This window comes from Myotis davidii, unplaced genomic scaffold (assembly GCF_000327345.1).
Source record: "Myotis davidii unplaced genomic scaffold, ASM32734v1 scaffold60, whole genome shotgun sequence".
NCBI classification, from domain to species: domain Eukaryota; kingdom Metazoa; phylum Chordata; class Mammalia; order Chiroptera; family Vespertilionidae; genus Myotis; species Myotis davidii.
Window position 1 is genome coordinate 3,313,397 of NW_006293007.1, and position 14,525 is coordinate 3,327,921.

Genomic DNA, 14,525 nt, shown 5'->3' on the forward strand with positions numbered 1-14,525 from the left:
ACTAAAGGGTGGCAGGTTTGATTCCCGCCCAGGGCACATATACTGGGTTGAGGATTCATCCCTGGCCCTGGTGGGGCACATGCAGGAAGCAACCAATCATCGATGTCTTTCTGTCTCTCTCCCTCTCCCTCTCGCCCTCCTTCCCTTCCACTTTTTCTAAAAATCAATGGAAAAAAATATCCTCAGTGAGGACTAACAACAACAGTGAAGGCAGGACCCTCCTCCAGCAAAAAGATGACTACTTGCTCTATGGTAGTGGTCTGGAACCAAACCCACCATAGCACCTAGGTGTGCCCATACACAAAACACCCTGCTTTGCAGGTGACCTTCACCTTGATGTGATGGTTAATTAAAGTGAAGTTAACAAGCCATAGTGCCTGACCACACCCATGACCGCTCACTGTAGTCTTGGGGCTGGAATTGTCCTTGAGTTGTCTAGTCATTGTTAATATGTTGACTTTTAATGACCTCTTTGTAGCATCTGTTTTTTTCTTTTTTTATTATTATTTTTATATGTTTTTATTGATTTCAGAGAGATGGAGAGAGAGGTAGAAACATAAATGATGAGAGTCATTGATCAGCCACCACCTGCATGTCTGCTACTGCGGATCAATCCGCAACCTGGTCACGTGCCCTGACCAGGAAGTGAACCATGACCTCCTGGTTCATATGTCAACACTAAACCATTGAGTTTAGCGGGTGATAACAAAGTTCCTGTACATGATTGAGCATGATTCCTGCCCAGGGCCAAGGAAGAAAGGTTTTTCTTAGTGTTGTCTAATTATGATTTGGGTTTATTATAAAGTGAATTAAAAAGTAGTTGTGATTTGAAAGTTTAGTTTTTGGCTTGGGTTTGGTTTAATTCCTATTTTATTGTTGCTCGCAATTCCTTGGTTTGCAAGGCTCTGCTGCACAGTTTCTCTGCCATCACTGGAGGGTGGCTTCTGTGGCTCCACAGGTGGCAGCTGGGACTTGAGTCACGGGGCTCCGCTGGGACACAAAGCAGCTGGGCTCCCCTTCTGTGTGTCAGAGCCTGCAGCTAAGTTTGACTAAGCAGCTCTGTGGCAGTTTTATGTTCTACCTACCAAAGCTCTACAGGCATTATTAAAATTAATTTTTCTGTCCTCAGTGAATGAGATAGAAAGGAAACTAACATTTATAGGAAATAAAATGTTCACATTATTGTCTCCTATATAATTAAGCTTGTCTTAGTTACACTTGTTCAAGTTTCAACATTTTTATTCAGCTTGTGAGTAAGGTGGCTTTTGGTTCCCGAAGGATGTTACAGGCTGCATGGTGCACTGTAAGAAAAGGAAAGAAAAGGAACAAATGGTCTGGCTAGTGTGGCTCAGTGGTTGAGGGTCAACCCATGAACCAGGAGGTCACAGTTCAGGGCACATGTCTGGTTGTGGGCTCGATCCCTAGTAGAGCGCATGCATGAGGCAGCTGATCAATGATTCTCATCATTGATGTTTCTATCCCACTCTTTCTCTCCCTTCCTCTCTCAGGACAATACATGGCTTGATATACAACGCACTGAAACTCTTCATGGAAATGAACCAAAAACTATTCGATGACTGCACCCAGCAGTTTAAAGCAGAGAAGCTGAAGTAAGTGGCTCTTTTCAAAAGTTACTCTTTCAAGGATTTTTCTCCTTAACCCTCAATAAACCTCTCCCATTAGTTTGTCCTAACATGTTATCTTTCACTTCAAAGCAAAATCCTTTCATACTTGGAAAGCAAATAAAAACTTTGTTATGATAACTTATTTTCAGAGAACACATTTAAAGTTAGCTATTTCTCCATTCTACTAGCTTAATCATTTAACTTTCAGAATTTTTGCTTTTCTCAGGGACCCTTACTGGCTATAATGTGTAGTAATTTTTCATGTTTATAAGGCAGGCATTTGAATTACATTTTGTAAGGTTTGTATGAGAGCAAGAATCTTCATCTCCACAGGACTTTGTTCTAATGTGGTAACATCCGTGCTGTAGGCATTCTCTGGAGTCTCACCTGTGCCCGCAGAACCAGGGCCCTGCGCTCACACTGCCCAGGGACAGTCTAGTGACAAGGCACTGTCTCAGTGGTTAACTAGTTACACCCCCACTTCAGAGTCCAGTATGAACTGTTAGCAGAGTTTATTCTTGGCTTGTCACTTAAAACTGGCTCAGGCAGATAAACTTGACGGAATGTAATTCACATGCAGTCTGTATAGCCAGTGGTCACGTTTGTTTGTATACAGCATGGAAGTGTTTACCTGTACGCCAGGCCCTGTCTTAGGTTCTGGCAACGCAGCAGTGAGTAAAGCAAACAAGACCCTTGTCTTTGTGGGATGTATGTTCGGGGCAGTGTGGAAAGAGAAAGACAGCCAACTATAAACACGTGAGACGTGGAGTGTGAGACGATAGTAAACAGCAGGCAGGGCACAGGGGGCTTTCTTTACCCTTCAGGCTGCCTGGTCCCTTCTTAGCTCAGCTGAACGCAGTGTTCAGATGTGAAACATATAAACATCGGGCTTTTCTGATGGCACACCTTCTCCCATAGACTATCACAGTTTCTAAAAGGGAACCTAAAGATCTTGTTGCACATTTTGTGGATTTTCAGAAAAGTTGAATTCAGTGATTGACTGAAGGTCATGCTGACTCATTGTCAGTGGACATGTTGAAGTTTTAGCATTTACTTTTATCTTTTTCCTCTAAGTCTTGTTGTTTTTGCATTTTTTCATGTCCCATGTATTGTAATCCCCACTGTGAATGAGACAGGACTATGTCACTGCCCATTCAGCGTTTTCCCCTTTAACTGTTTCTTGAATGTAATTCATTTCTCTAATTACATTTTACTGTTTTCCAGAGAGAAGCTAAAAATGAAAGAACGAGAAGAAGCATGGGTTAAAATAGAAAATCTAGCCAAAGCAAACCCCCAGGTACTACAAAAGAAAGTAACGCTTCTTGAAACCGTCTAGGGTGTGACTGAATGTTTTTATAAGTTAGGCCTGTGGCTTCGTCATGGGAAGGAGGGGAATCGCATTCACTAACATTGTTTATGAAAATATCCATAAAAGAAAAATACTTTCCAACTTTTGTATAAGTACTTCATTTGCCCCAAAAAGTTTTTACCACAGGATTGACACGTTTTCTTCTGCTTTTAAAATAAGATATGAAATTGATGAATATACTGTGGTAAAAAGAAAACCAGGATACAGCCTTTATTTTGGACCAAGATTGTAATTTGCTTTCTCTTGCAAATTCCATAGATGCTGTAACTCAAACTATATTTCCTTCTCTTTAATATCAAATTCTAAAAGAAATTAGATTCGGAATAGATTAAGTATAAAGTTTATGTCCTCTTTCCTAAAATTAAGCCTTTTGTCCTTAAAAAATTGCCTGACTTCTACCATGTGAGCACCTGCTCTGAGCCAGGAGGGCCCTTGCGCTCTGTTGGTGGGCACAGGTGCCCTGCCTTCCAGAGTGGCCAGCCGTATCCTACGTAGCACTAACTCTTGGGCTGACTCCCAAGGTGCCAGGCTCTGGGGCTGGAGTTGTGGTCTCTGGTTTTCCGTCTGCGGGTCTGGGTGACTGGAGCACTGTCTCTGCAGACATTCCCCTGTCAGCCATCACAGGACTTGGCGGTCATCACGGGGCCTGCGCTTCCTGAAAAGCGTTTGTGTGGGTCTTTGCCACGTTGAAAATTCTCAGGCTTTCTCCAACTGCCCAGAATATAAAATAAAAGATTTTCCTTTATGAGGAGAGCTGCTCAGCTTATCTCCAAAATCCTAGTAGGTTCAGTAAGGTGAACTAAATGATAAGTCATCTCTTCCCTCTGATGAGAGGGGCACATAAGTAATTATTATCCAAGTTGGTGTGTAGTTTTTAAATCTCTCACATTTAATAAAAAGCAATACATGAATCCAAAGTTACATTCTGTTTACCTATAGAATCACATATTGATTTGTATTCCCTTGGCTAAAACTACAGTCAAGAAACCTGAGCCATAGGAAAACTGACATTCTTAAGTGAATCCTGATTCTGCCTAATACCAGTAGCCAGCCTTATGCTACCAGCACATACCCCATGCTTCTGCAGCGAGTGCTATTTTAAGATTACTGTGGAACTGTGTAGTACTTAACTTAGGTAGATAGCTATGGGTATCTACTTTAAAGAATGGAATTTATGCCCTAGCCAGTTTGGCTCTGGATAGAGCGTTGGCCTGCAGACTCAAGGGCCTCAGGTTCAATTCTGGCCAAGGGCACATGTCCTGATTGCAGACTTGGTCCCCAGTAGGGGGCATGCAGGAGGCAGCCGATGAATTAATCTTCTCACTGATGTTTCTTTCTCTCGCTCCCTCTCCCTTCCTCTCCCAAATCAATAAAAATACATTTAAAAAAAGAATGGAATTTATGTTGAAAGTAAGGTTAAAATACTGACATTTGTTTTAAAGCACAGGAAAACCATAAATCTGGGCAGGTGTAAGTGCAAAGGACAGTCAGTCCCGGCTGGACTGTCAGAACCTAACCCTGACCCTAACCTAACTGTCACATATTGGAAACCAGCACCCTGGAAACATATAACATATGTACAGATCAGAGTGTCTGATCCAATTGGTTTTAGCTGGAATATAGAAATAACCTCATGGGAAGTTGCATAAACTTGAGCATTACGAAGGGGGAATGCAGGTGATTGTGTTACCAAGCTGTTTCACCTTAGAGCTGTAACAGGTTTTCCTTCTGAAATATGGATTGTTCTGAACTCTCTGGGCTTTTTGACATCACATTTCTGTTCCCTGCTCTCTTTACAAATGTCGGTGACCAGGACCGTGCACTCACTGGGGGCCCGCACTCTGGTCCGAGCACTGTCCTGACTCCTCATCTCTGTGTCTGCACCATCTGTGACTCGACCCCAACAGACCTGTCTGTGTGCAAACGGAAAATACTTCATGACCAATCTCAGGGCTAGAAATCAGGGCTTCGAATTTGTTTTAATTCTAGAGAGAATATTCTTCTGAATTCTAATCACTGCTTGCCATTCACAGCAAAGAGTAAATAATTTATTTCTTATCTCTGTAACAAAAATAGTTGGGGTTTTGAAGCTTGGTTCTTGATCTCAAATCTGCCTTTTTGAGAATTGATTTAGTAGCTCCCTTTTTTAAGGTGGATTCCCAGTAACTCACTGTCGGTTTACTGACGTGTATCAAGAAGTCTTCCGGACGGTCCCTGTTTTTTACAAACCGTGTATTTGGAGTTCTCACCAAAGTGTGCGCCGTGGGACCTGGGGAAGGGTTCTCAGCCTGTTGCCCTGGCAGTGGCAGCAACTTCGTGGGGGATTTATTGTCATACATGATTCCGCTTTTTAAATCATGAGATGGTGAGGCTTTCTAACATAAATGTGTCTTTCCTCATTTGACTACTTATTTCTCCCTGACTTTGATGGGCCTCATGGGAAGTGACGACAACATCTGAATTCTTAGTGTAACTGGGGTGCGACCCTTCACCCTTTGTGCCTTGATGGGGGTGTCTGTCCCTAATAAGGACCCTGTCCTGCCACGGGACATTGGTTTGGCTGTGAACATTTCATAGCACCTGGTTGACACTTTTCTCTGCCTTGGGCCCAGCGAGGACCTTGCCAGGTTCTGTGGAGCACACTCCGTTTTCGCTCAACTCAGGCCCTGCGCCACCCGGGTGTTGCAGTTATTGTCACTTCTGTCTGGCCCAGCGGCTGCGAGCCCCGAGAGGACGAGGCACTGTGCTGTGTCCCTGATCATGGAATTTCCCCAGTACAATGATGAGAACAGGGCACAGCCCCTGGCTTCAAGGAGCTAACGGCCGTGAGGGGGCCAGGCAGGGCCAGAGTTCAGTTCAGGTGGTCAGATGGTAACATGCCGAGTGATGATGGCGGGAGGCTGGATCCTGCCTTCAGCGGAGGCACATGAAGAAAAGATGCAGGTGTGGGAGGCCGTAGACCTGGGCTTACCCATTCTGAATCCGGGGAAAACACTCAAGTCAGAGAGAGGACAGCAGGGAAGCCGATCTGTTCACAGGTGGCCTCTGGGCGATGGAGGAGCGCTGACTGCTCCATCCCAGGGCCAAAGCTGGAGACGGAGCAGAAGTGTGGGCTTTGTTCCCAAAAGTGTGTGCAGGTGTTAGTGTCACGAAGAGCAAGGTGGCCCAGTCAGACTGGCAGTTCAGAAGCTCGTCTGGTGGCAGTGGAGGGGCCTGGAGGGTTGGGCGCTTAGGAGGGGCTCCGCTGGGCACCGAGGGGACCCGGGAACCCACTGGTGTTGAAGAAACAGCGAGGATGTGGTCCGAGTGAGTGAGTGAGCAGCCATTACAAGGACAGGGTCTAGGCTAGGGGGACAAGGAAGGCACGGTGAACAAGGTGGGGTTGAGATCCCACAGGACGCGTGAGGCAGGCAAGCACTGTCATCCAGAGACAGAGGAGGGGAAGCTTCAGGGATGGTGGTGGTCAGGTCCAGGAGGACAGAAACAAAAAGCGGCTTAGCAACCAAGAGATGGCACCACTGACAGCCTGGTGACTAAGTTCCCATCACAGAGCTGAGGGCTCAAAGCAGGCGGTGAACTGGGGGGTGGGGGGGAGGAGAGAAAAAATGGGGAGGGGGCGCCAAACCTCATTCCTGGAAGTTCACTGAGGTGGGAGGGAGGAGGTTAAAGGCCAGAGGGCAGGGGACCTCCCCTCCCTCCCCGGGCAAAGCGTTGGAGGATGTGTGATGGAAGGGCAACAGCTGCCCCTCACTGCCCACTCAGAGCCTCAGTCCTCGTCAGGTGGGCCATGGCACCCACTTTATGGGTCTGTCACAAGACATGGGAGCCCCTGGAATAGCACCACTCAGCAGACTCCTGGGTTTCTTCCCCTTGTCCTCACCCTCACAGAGAAAGTGGACACTAGATGCTCATGGTAATCTGGCTGTTTCAAGTCTCTTGGCTCAGTAACAACCCTCTGATCTTAGCCCCGTGTTACACTCAGATAAACAGTCTGAAAGACCCGTCTGCAATTCAGACCAAGCCCAGGGCCAGTGGGGAGGTGACAGGGGAGCCGCTGGACAGGAGGTCCTGGACTTGGGGGTGCACTAGTGCTTCCCTGCAGTGCCAGCTCAGGCAGCAGCTGTGCATTCTGGGTGTGGACAGAGGATGTGGTCCATGGTGGGGCTGAAGCAAGTTAGGATAATGGAGTAAAAGATCCAGAAAGGAAGATGGGAGAGGAAAGGGTGCACATCACCGATCAGCAGGTGGTGTGCAAAGGTTGGGAGGTTAGAGGTGGCGGTTTCAGTGTGAAACAGGCCCTGGTGACCAATCCAGGTTGTGCCCTCACTGCTTATGTGGGATCAGGACAGCAAAGGCTGTGAGGCAGGTGTCACCACCGGCCCCCAGTCCCAGGGGCCGGGATGGTGGAGTGACCACTGACACCAGCTCTGCCCTTCACCTGCGTGTCACCAGAACTGTAGGCATTCCAGGTGGCCAGCGGCAGGTGGAGGCCGCAGAGGGCCCTGGGGAGCGTTGGTGGGAAGTTGTGCCCAGCCAGGAGAAGACCCTGGCGTCGGACCCCAGGCGCTAACAGAGAGTGATTCCACACTTTGCATTGCAGTATACAGTACATAGTCAAGCGAGCACCATGAGCATCCCGGTTGCAATGGAGACAGATGGGCCCTTAATTGAAGATGTGCAGATGCTGAGAAAGACAGTGAACGAAGAGGCTCGCCAGGTAAAAGTGCGCAGAGCTCAGCGGAGAGGCGCTCGCTGTAGATTTGCTTTGAAATGCACATGATTGTGTAGGTGAGGTGCTGTCCAGCAGTCTTTGCGAGCCAGAGTTAAAAATTAAACTTTGGTAAACTTACAGGAAACATTCATCTGTACATCTCAGTGACCAGTTTACTAGAAACAGTTTTTAAGAGTGAAGTATGTGCCTGCAATGTGTCTATCATTTATCTTAACAGTAATCCCCACCCTTAAATGTCTTTCAATGTTCACTTGAGCAAAAAGTCAAAAGCTTTGCAGTAATGTCTTGCCGCTTTTCCCTCTGCCTCCCTCCAACTTCTCTTGGTCCCCATTGGTCGTAGTTACGGCCAAGCTCAGCAGCCCAGACACCAGGGCGGAGCCTTGTCTCCCTCCCCTCGAAGGACCTCAGGGTCTGTGAGGCCTGTGCAGGGCCGGGCTCTGTTGGGGTTCCCAGGGCGGCGGGCTCTGTCAGAACCACCGCACGTACTACCTCACTCGAGTGGTTTTGTTTCCACTGTGGTGGGAATACCTATTTAGACCCTACTGGTCCACATATACTCTTGTTACTGAAGAGGGAATATATACAGCGTGGGCTACCGAGGTAACGCACTAGCTCCCGCCTGCGTGCACAGAGCCTTGCGGTGCTGTGCCTGTCTGTCCATGGAAGCTGATGTCCTGGCCGGGCTGGGGATCTGGGCTGGCTCTGACTTTGAACTTTAATCCCCTCCAACTAGCAAAAGAGTTTCCAAAGACACCAGCACTGGGATTCTGACACGTGAAAATTGAGTGGCTGGAGTGACACCGTGTACTGTGTGCAAATGGCTCATAAGTGCGAGTGCCATTCCGAACGCAGTTAAACAGAGAGGGGGGTGTTAATCTGTTTGATTTTAATTCAAGTAAATTGTATTCCCCACCTGGTCAGATAGGATCCGATGTTTCCCAGAGCATACGGTCCAGACCATCTGACTGTACTGTCCTCCCCACAGCCACGTGGCGCACACTGAAATGTGGCCATCAGCACTGCGTGTGCCGTCACTCAAGCTCAGGAATTCCCAGGCTTATTGTGAGGGAAAGAATGTAAAAACATTCCATTCGTCATTTTTTTATTATTGATTATTTGTTGAAATTATAATATTTTTAATATACTGGGTTAAATAAAACATTAAAATTACTTTCACTATTACTATTGCTTTTTACTTTCTTGATGTGGCTACTGGAAAACTTAGAATTACTTATGTAGGTGGCATCACCTTTCCATTGGGCAGCCCTGGCCGGGACCCCTTTTCTTGGTGCTGCAGGAGGTGCCTGTGCTGACCACGGTCATGCCGCCTCTGCCAGCCAGCTCCTGGCTGTAGATTAAAATAAAAAGCAGGTGAATTCGTGCTTCTTTCAGCTCATCAAATCTTGGAAATACTAAAAGTACAGTGGTAAAATTCACTAAACCCCTAGTAACATTTTTTTACTTAATCTAATTGCATACCATAATTTCCTCACAATTAATATTTTTACCAATGAAATAGATTTAATAAAAAGCATAAAATTCTTATATTTTTCTCTGTTTGTGGGAGTATTAATTTTCCTACTTGATTTTTTAACTTGGAATTTGAGGTCCTCTTTTTTATTACTATTTTGGTTCTACGGCTTAACATGTGCTAAGGACAGGACAGCCAGCCTGTCACCTGCACACATCCAGAGGAAATCAAGCCAGTGCCCTCCCCCAGGGAGCCTGCCTGTGAACTTGTAACACATGTTCCTTTGTAAGTCCATATAAAGTTGGGAAGGAAACTGGTTTACAAGCCAGTTCTTTCACATTAAATATTTAGGGTTGGAGAATTGTTCTTTTCAGTACATTCTCTGACTTCATAATTAAAGCTAGGAAAAGAGCAAACAAAGCCCAAAATGTAATGAACATAATACATAATTGTGTTAAGTTATGGGCTTCTTATGATTTAGGGCCTCCTCTGTAACATGTTTGTTTTCATGACCCTTGAAATTAGATTACATGACTCGGTGTTTTGTGTGATTGACATTCTTACAAAAATTATTCCCCCACCCTTACCTTTAGGTTTCTGTGGATCAGGTTGAAAGACTTAATACCATTAAGATGCCAGTTCTCCCCAAATTAACACAATCTCAGTCAGAATCCCAGCAGACTTTTTTTTTTTAGAAATTGATGAGCTGATTCTAAAATTTATATGGTAATACAGAGGACCTAGAATAGCCAAATTAATGCCCATAAAAGAATAAGGTTGGAAGATTACCACTCCCCAATTTTAAGACTTACAGATTTGTATGGATCAATTGAAACCCCCTCCCAATCTCTATCTAGATGAAGATGTTTTTAGTGCAGTCTCTTAGGTATAATATTTGACATGATAGACTATTCTTAATTTGAAAATGTTTACATTCATATTCCTGAAATTCTCAAAAACACTGTTGTTAAAGCAAAGAGGAGATGCCGAGATTCAAGGAAAAAAGGTATGTGGGTGATTTGGATACCAAATTGACATAAGAAGCTTTAGCTAAAAATGACTCAAGTGCTGGCTCGGTATGACACATGAGGCAAATGACAGCATGCAGGAGGGGAGGGGAGGAGGTTCTAAGGCAGTGGAAGGTGGCAGGTTGGAATATTGTGGAGGAAGTCAACTGTATGCTTACCTGTCAGACTATATTCGCATTTCTTTTGAGAAACTTGTATAATTCTATATAGAGCATCCTAAGAAAACTAGTAAATTTCATGTGAATGACATTTCTACCAGAGACATTTAAAATGTTTACAATTCTCATTTTAACAGTCGGTCGGGAGAAAAGCAGTGCCAGCCATGCAATTCAGGAAGGTGTAGAAAGACGGAAGGTGGGAAGTGCAGGTACTCTTTACTCAATCTATAGAGTATTAAGGCCTTTCTGTTGAGGAAAAGGAGTAACAAGCTAATGTGTACATGAAGTATTTTCCCTGTCATTCCAAGAAATGTGCTCCTTAAGACATTTTTATTAGTTCTGCCCTAATTTGAGTAAAACCATGCAGTTATGTGCGCCCAGCCCCTGGTGCTCTGTGACCACTCACTATGTAAATGCAGTCCCTTAGCTCTGCCATATGCTGAGGAACAGGCCGTTTCCTCCAGCTGCATCCATAGCAGGATGTCACGGTCATGCCTCTCCAACTGTCTGTCTGTTCTGTGTGTCTTGTATGTTCCATCCACAATCAGCATGTCCGCCAGCATGTCCCCTCACCAAGCGTTACTCACCTAGGTGACCATCTGCATGGTGCCTCATGCTCTCCTGCTCCTGTTCCTCTGACCTTTTCCCCGGGGGGTTGTGAAGTTATTCTCTGCTTTACACAGCAATTCACCAAGCCTGCGGGGAGCGGCCCGCTGCGCCAGCACACCTCTGCCCTTTCCTTTCAGAAGCCCAGGGTCTGTGTTCCCAGTTTGCACCTGCGGTTCCAGCGCCACGGTTTGTGCTGTTGCCTTATTCTCTCTGGAATGCCTGTCTCAGCAGTCAGGAACACTTCACGTGTATAAAGTCTTGGTTTTGTGTGGCTTTGCTTTGCGTTCTTTTACAGCTCACCCCGAAATGGACATCAAACTCGGTAGTTTCCCACAGGTCGAAGGCAAATCCACTTCACAAACAGAAGCACTGTTACAAGTACTGTGACCGCGACAGGCTGGTGCCCTCTGTCTCTGACGTGTGTGGCTTTCCTGAGCCATCTGACACCAGTTTCCAGGGGAAACCAAAACTCCTTCCTTTACCATGAATGAATATTAATATTCAGATAACATTTTAGAAATAATCTAAAGTGATGTCACACAAAATTCTTTCTAAACTCTAACAGTATTGCTGTTTCCGTAGATAAATTTGCAAAGAGCTCTGAGACATATTAGCTCTGCAAAAAATGTGAACATTTCATGTATGACTTCTGCAGGTCCTTGAATTTTTCATTTAAGTTAAGTATACTTTACAGGCTATACTGTAAGGTATCTAGAAACGATGAGAAGTTTACCGTTAGATTCTTTTTGTTGTCAAATTACTGACATAAAACATACTTCCTCTGGTAGACGCCTGTTCACCACCAAGTGACTTATCCTCTGTAAATACCATCTTCTCTTTGATGGAGACACTTGATAGGAAGAAGGCTTGGTTCAGGTTCAAGTTTCTGACCGACAGTCCTCTGTATATACATACACGGTGTTTGGATGAGTGAGGTGGTTTGTTGTCATATTTCCAAAATACTGCTGTCAACGCAGTGGCCCTGGGCTTTTGACTAAAACTGGTGGATTTGCAAAATAGAGGTATTGAGTAATCTGTGCAAACCTATGCATTTTCAAGGACAGAACAGAATTGTGTGCACACCGTCCTTCACACTGGTCATGAGATTGTTTTTAATAGACGTGGCATTCTGGGGTAGTTGCCACAGGAGGAAATACTTGCCTCTTTGCCTGTCCCTTAGAGTGCAGAGGGGCCCTGGGTGTGTGCTGCCACCGCCGCACAGCTGTCCTTGGCTGCTGAAGCGGGTGTGCGCTCGCTGTGGGGACAGTGTGGTTTATAGTCAACGCCCTGCGTTTGTCATTCCAGGCACAGAAGGACCTGAAGAAGGACCGGGCTCTGGTGCGCCGCAAGTCCGAGCTGCCTCAGGACCTCCACACCAAGAGCGCCTTGGAGGCTCACTGCAGAGCCGACGAGCTGCTGTCCCAGGACGGCCGCTAGCTGCCCGCCTGCCGGCTCGGTCCTGGATTCTGTAGAAAACACATACTTTTGTGCCATACAAATCAGTTACACTCAGAGTCAGAGCTTTCTTCGCCCCCATCCTGTAGGCAGTAATGCACTCCGTCCCCAGCTCGAGATTAGGAGTTCAAACAATGGTGACTCAGACCCAGGCAGAGCCGGCCACGGTGTCCCCGCCACGGTCCCAAATATGACAGCGAACCAAATCAGCACCCTGCTCATCACCTTCACCTTCTACCCAAATGGAATTGGTGATTGTTTAAAATAAATAGTTCTAAGAGTATCAATGTTTTTCGAATCAAAGAAACACTTAAATATTTCATATTTTTAAGACTTAACAACCTTTGAAGTTGTTCCATGTGATTGTTTACACCAGCAATGTCTTTCTGTTTTTGATGTGTTTTCTTTCAGTTTCATTAAAATGATTTTTTGCTGTCATTGTTCTAACACAGGAAAAGTGACAATCCTCAGCCGCTGTTTCTTCCTGAGGTGTCCTTCACTTTGAGCAGCGACATGTACATCATGTCTGACTTCTTTCGTGTATTTCTAAAGCCATATTTGCCCGTTGGTGGTCCGGCACCAGGACTCCAGGAGTAAGCTCATAGGAGAAATTTATTTTACAAACAGCTCTTTCTGCCTCCCGTGGCTAGAATTGGAATTTTTAAAACAGTGTGTTCATTTTGGGGTTTGCAGATTTTCTTTTTCTGTACTTACACGTTGTTGCCCTTTAGCAAGGCTCTTGAATTAATAAAATTAGAGTCTCTAAGAATTCCACACTTGATAGAAGGCTAGAATGAGAACATTTTGCGTTAAGCCAGTTCTTGGCCGGCAGCTGCCTTTGGGCCAACGTAGCCACACCGTGCACGCCGGGCGCTAGCGTGACACTCATTAATGTGTGACGTGGTGCTGAGAGCCGAGGGAGGAACAGGCGGAGGGCTTCAGGTGAACCCGTGTGGAAACGAGCACACATTATATGCACTTCTAAGGAAAGGACCGTGTCTGAGTTTTCATCAAATGCTGCTATATATTTCCCAGACTTCCTTGCATGTGTTGAGCTTCTCGTTTTCGATGGAATAGCACGAGGAAAATTCTTTAAACTTAGTGCTTTGTATGTTTTATTTCTCTCAGGGTGGCCAGTATCTTGACTTATTTATCTGCTTGAAAGCTATTTGAGATGTGTACTGCTCTCCTAAACAAGTGATTCTAGGGTGTTTTTGTCTCCAGCATAAGATGATATAACTTAATGTTAAATGTCTTTATGCATAAAAGATGCAACGTGGCTTCTTTTAAGATTTGTCTTCTATTCAAGGTCTTGGTATCCACTCATTGTAAAAGCAGACTGTCGTTCCCTGCCACTTAAATCCACAGACTATGTATGTCCCGTGTGTCGGAGGAGACTCATTTGGGGGGAGGGGACTTCCTGTGTGGAGCACGCGTGCTGGATTCAGAGCGCCCAGCCACCAGTGGAAAGCCCGCTTCGTGAGCAGACACACTTCCTGAGAAACTTGACAAGTATCGATCCATTTTACCATTATGAAATTTGCGATTAAAAAAAAAAGTTCAGTTGCCTTCTCCTTTTGAGGGAAAAAGGGTGCTTTTTATTGTATAAAGCAGCATCTTATGTATTTTGATACCATTGTTTGAACTTCCGTCTTTGGCTGACAGATGCTCAGATAGCCTTGATTTTGGATGTTCAGTATGTTTGTGAGAGAGCTTTCTGGAAGACTCCTTCGCCCTAAAAAATAGCAACATTTCAATGTTTGGGTGGTTGTGTAAAGCTCAAAGTATAAGAACATCTTTTGTCTAGGTTTTATTTCTGCTCTTTATTGAAGACAAACATTCACCAAAAAAAGGGAAAAAGCGTTTTGAGAGAAACTAATTTTCTTTGACAAGAGTATTATTTAATATTTTGGCCTATTAAAGTTTTCCTAGTTAGTATTCAGATGCCCTGTGCTAATTGTTCAACTTATATATTATTATATAGATACATTGTTTATTCTGTACCAACTGATTTCAAAAGTACTACATTGAAAATAAACTGGTGACTGTTTTTCTTCATAAAGTTCTGCGTTTGGCAT

At 45.1% G+C, this 14,525-nt stretch overlaps 1 protein-coding gene across 8 annotated transcripts in view; it reads left to right on the top strand.

Annotated features, from left to right (window-relative positions):
• The window catches only part of PPP2R5C (protein phosphatase 2 regulatory subunit B', gamma), a 141,111-nt gene extending 126,602 nt beyond the window's left edge, over nucleotides 1–14,509 (top strand). For 5 of the 8 annotated variants that reach the window (XM_015565824.1, XM_006766618.2, XM_015565827.1 and 2 more), the window contains 4 exons: nucleotides 1,509–1,610; nucleotides 2,850–2,922; nucleotides 7,595–7,711; nucleotides 12,298–14,509. In XM_015565824.1, the coding sequence (XP_015421310.1) occupies nucleotides 1,509–1,610; nucleotides 2,850–2,922; nucleotides 7,595–7,711; nucleotides 12,298–12,429 (424 nt within the window). In that variant the 3' untranslated portion in view covers nucleotides 12,430–14,509. Of the gene's footprint in view, nucleotides 1–1,508; nucleotides 1,611–2,849; nucleotides 2,923–7,594; nucleotides 7,712–10,520; nucleotides 10,593–12,297 lie in introns of all 8 variants that reach the window. The other 3 variants (XM_015565826.1, XM_006766617.2, XM_015565825.1) reach the window with 2 other exon arrangements.
• Nucleotides 14,510–14,525: the final 16 nt, after the last annotated feature.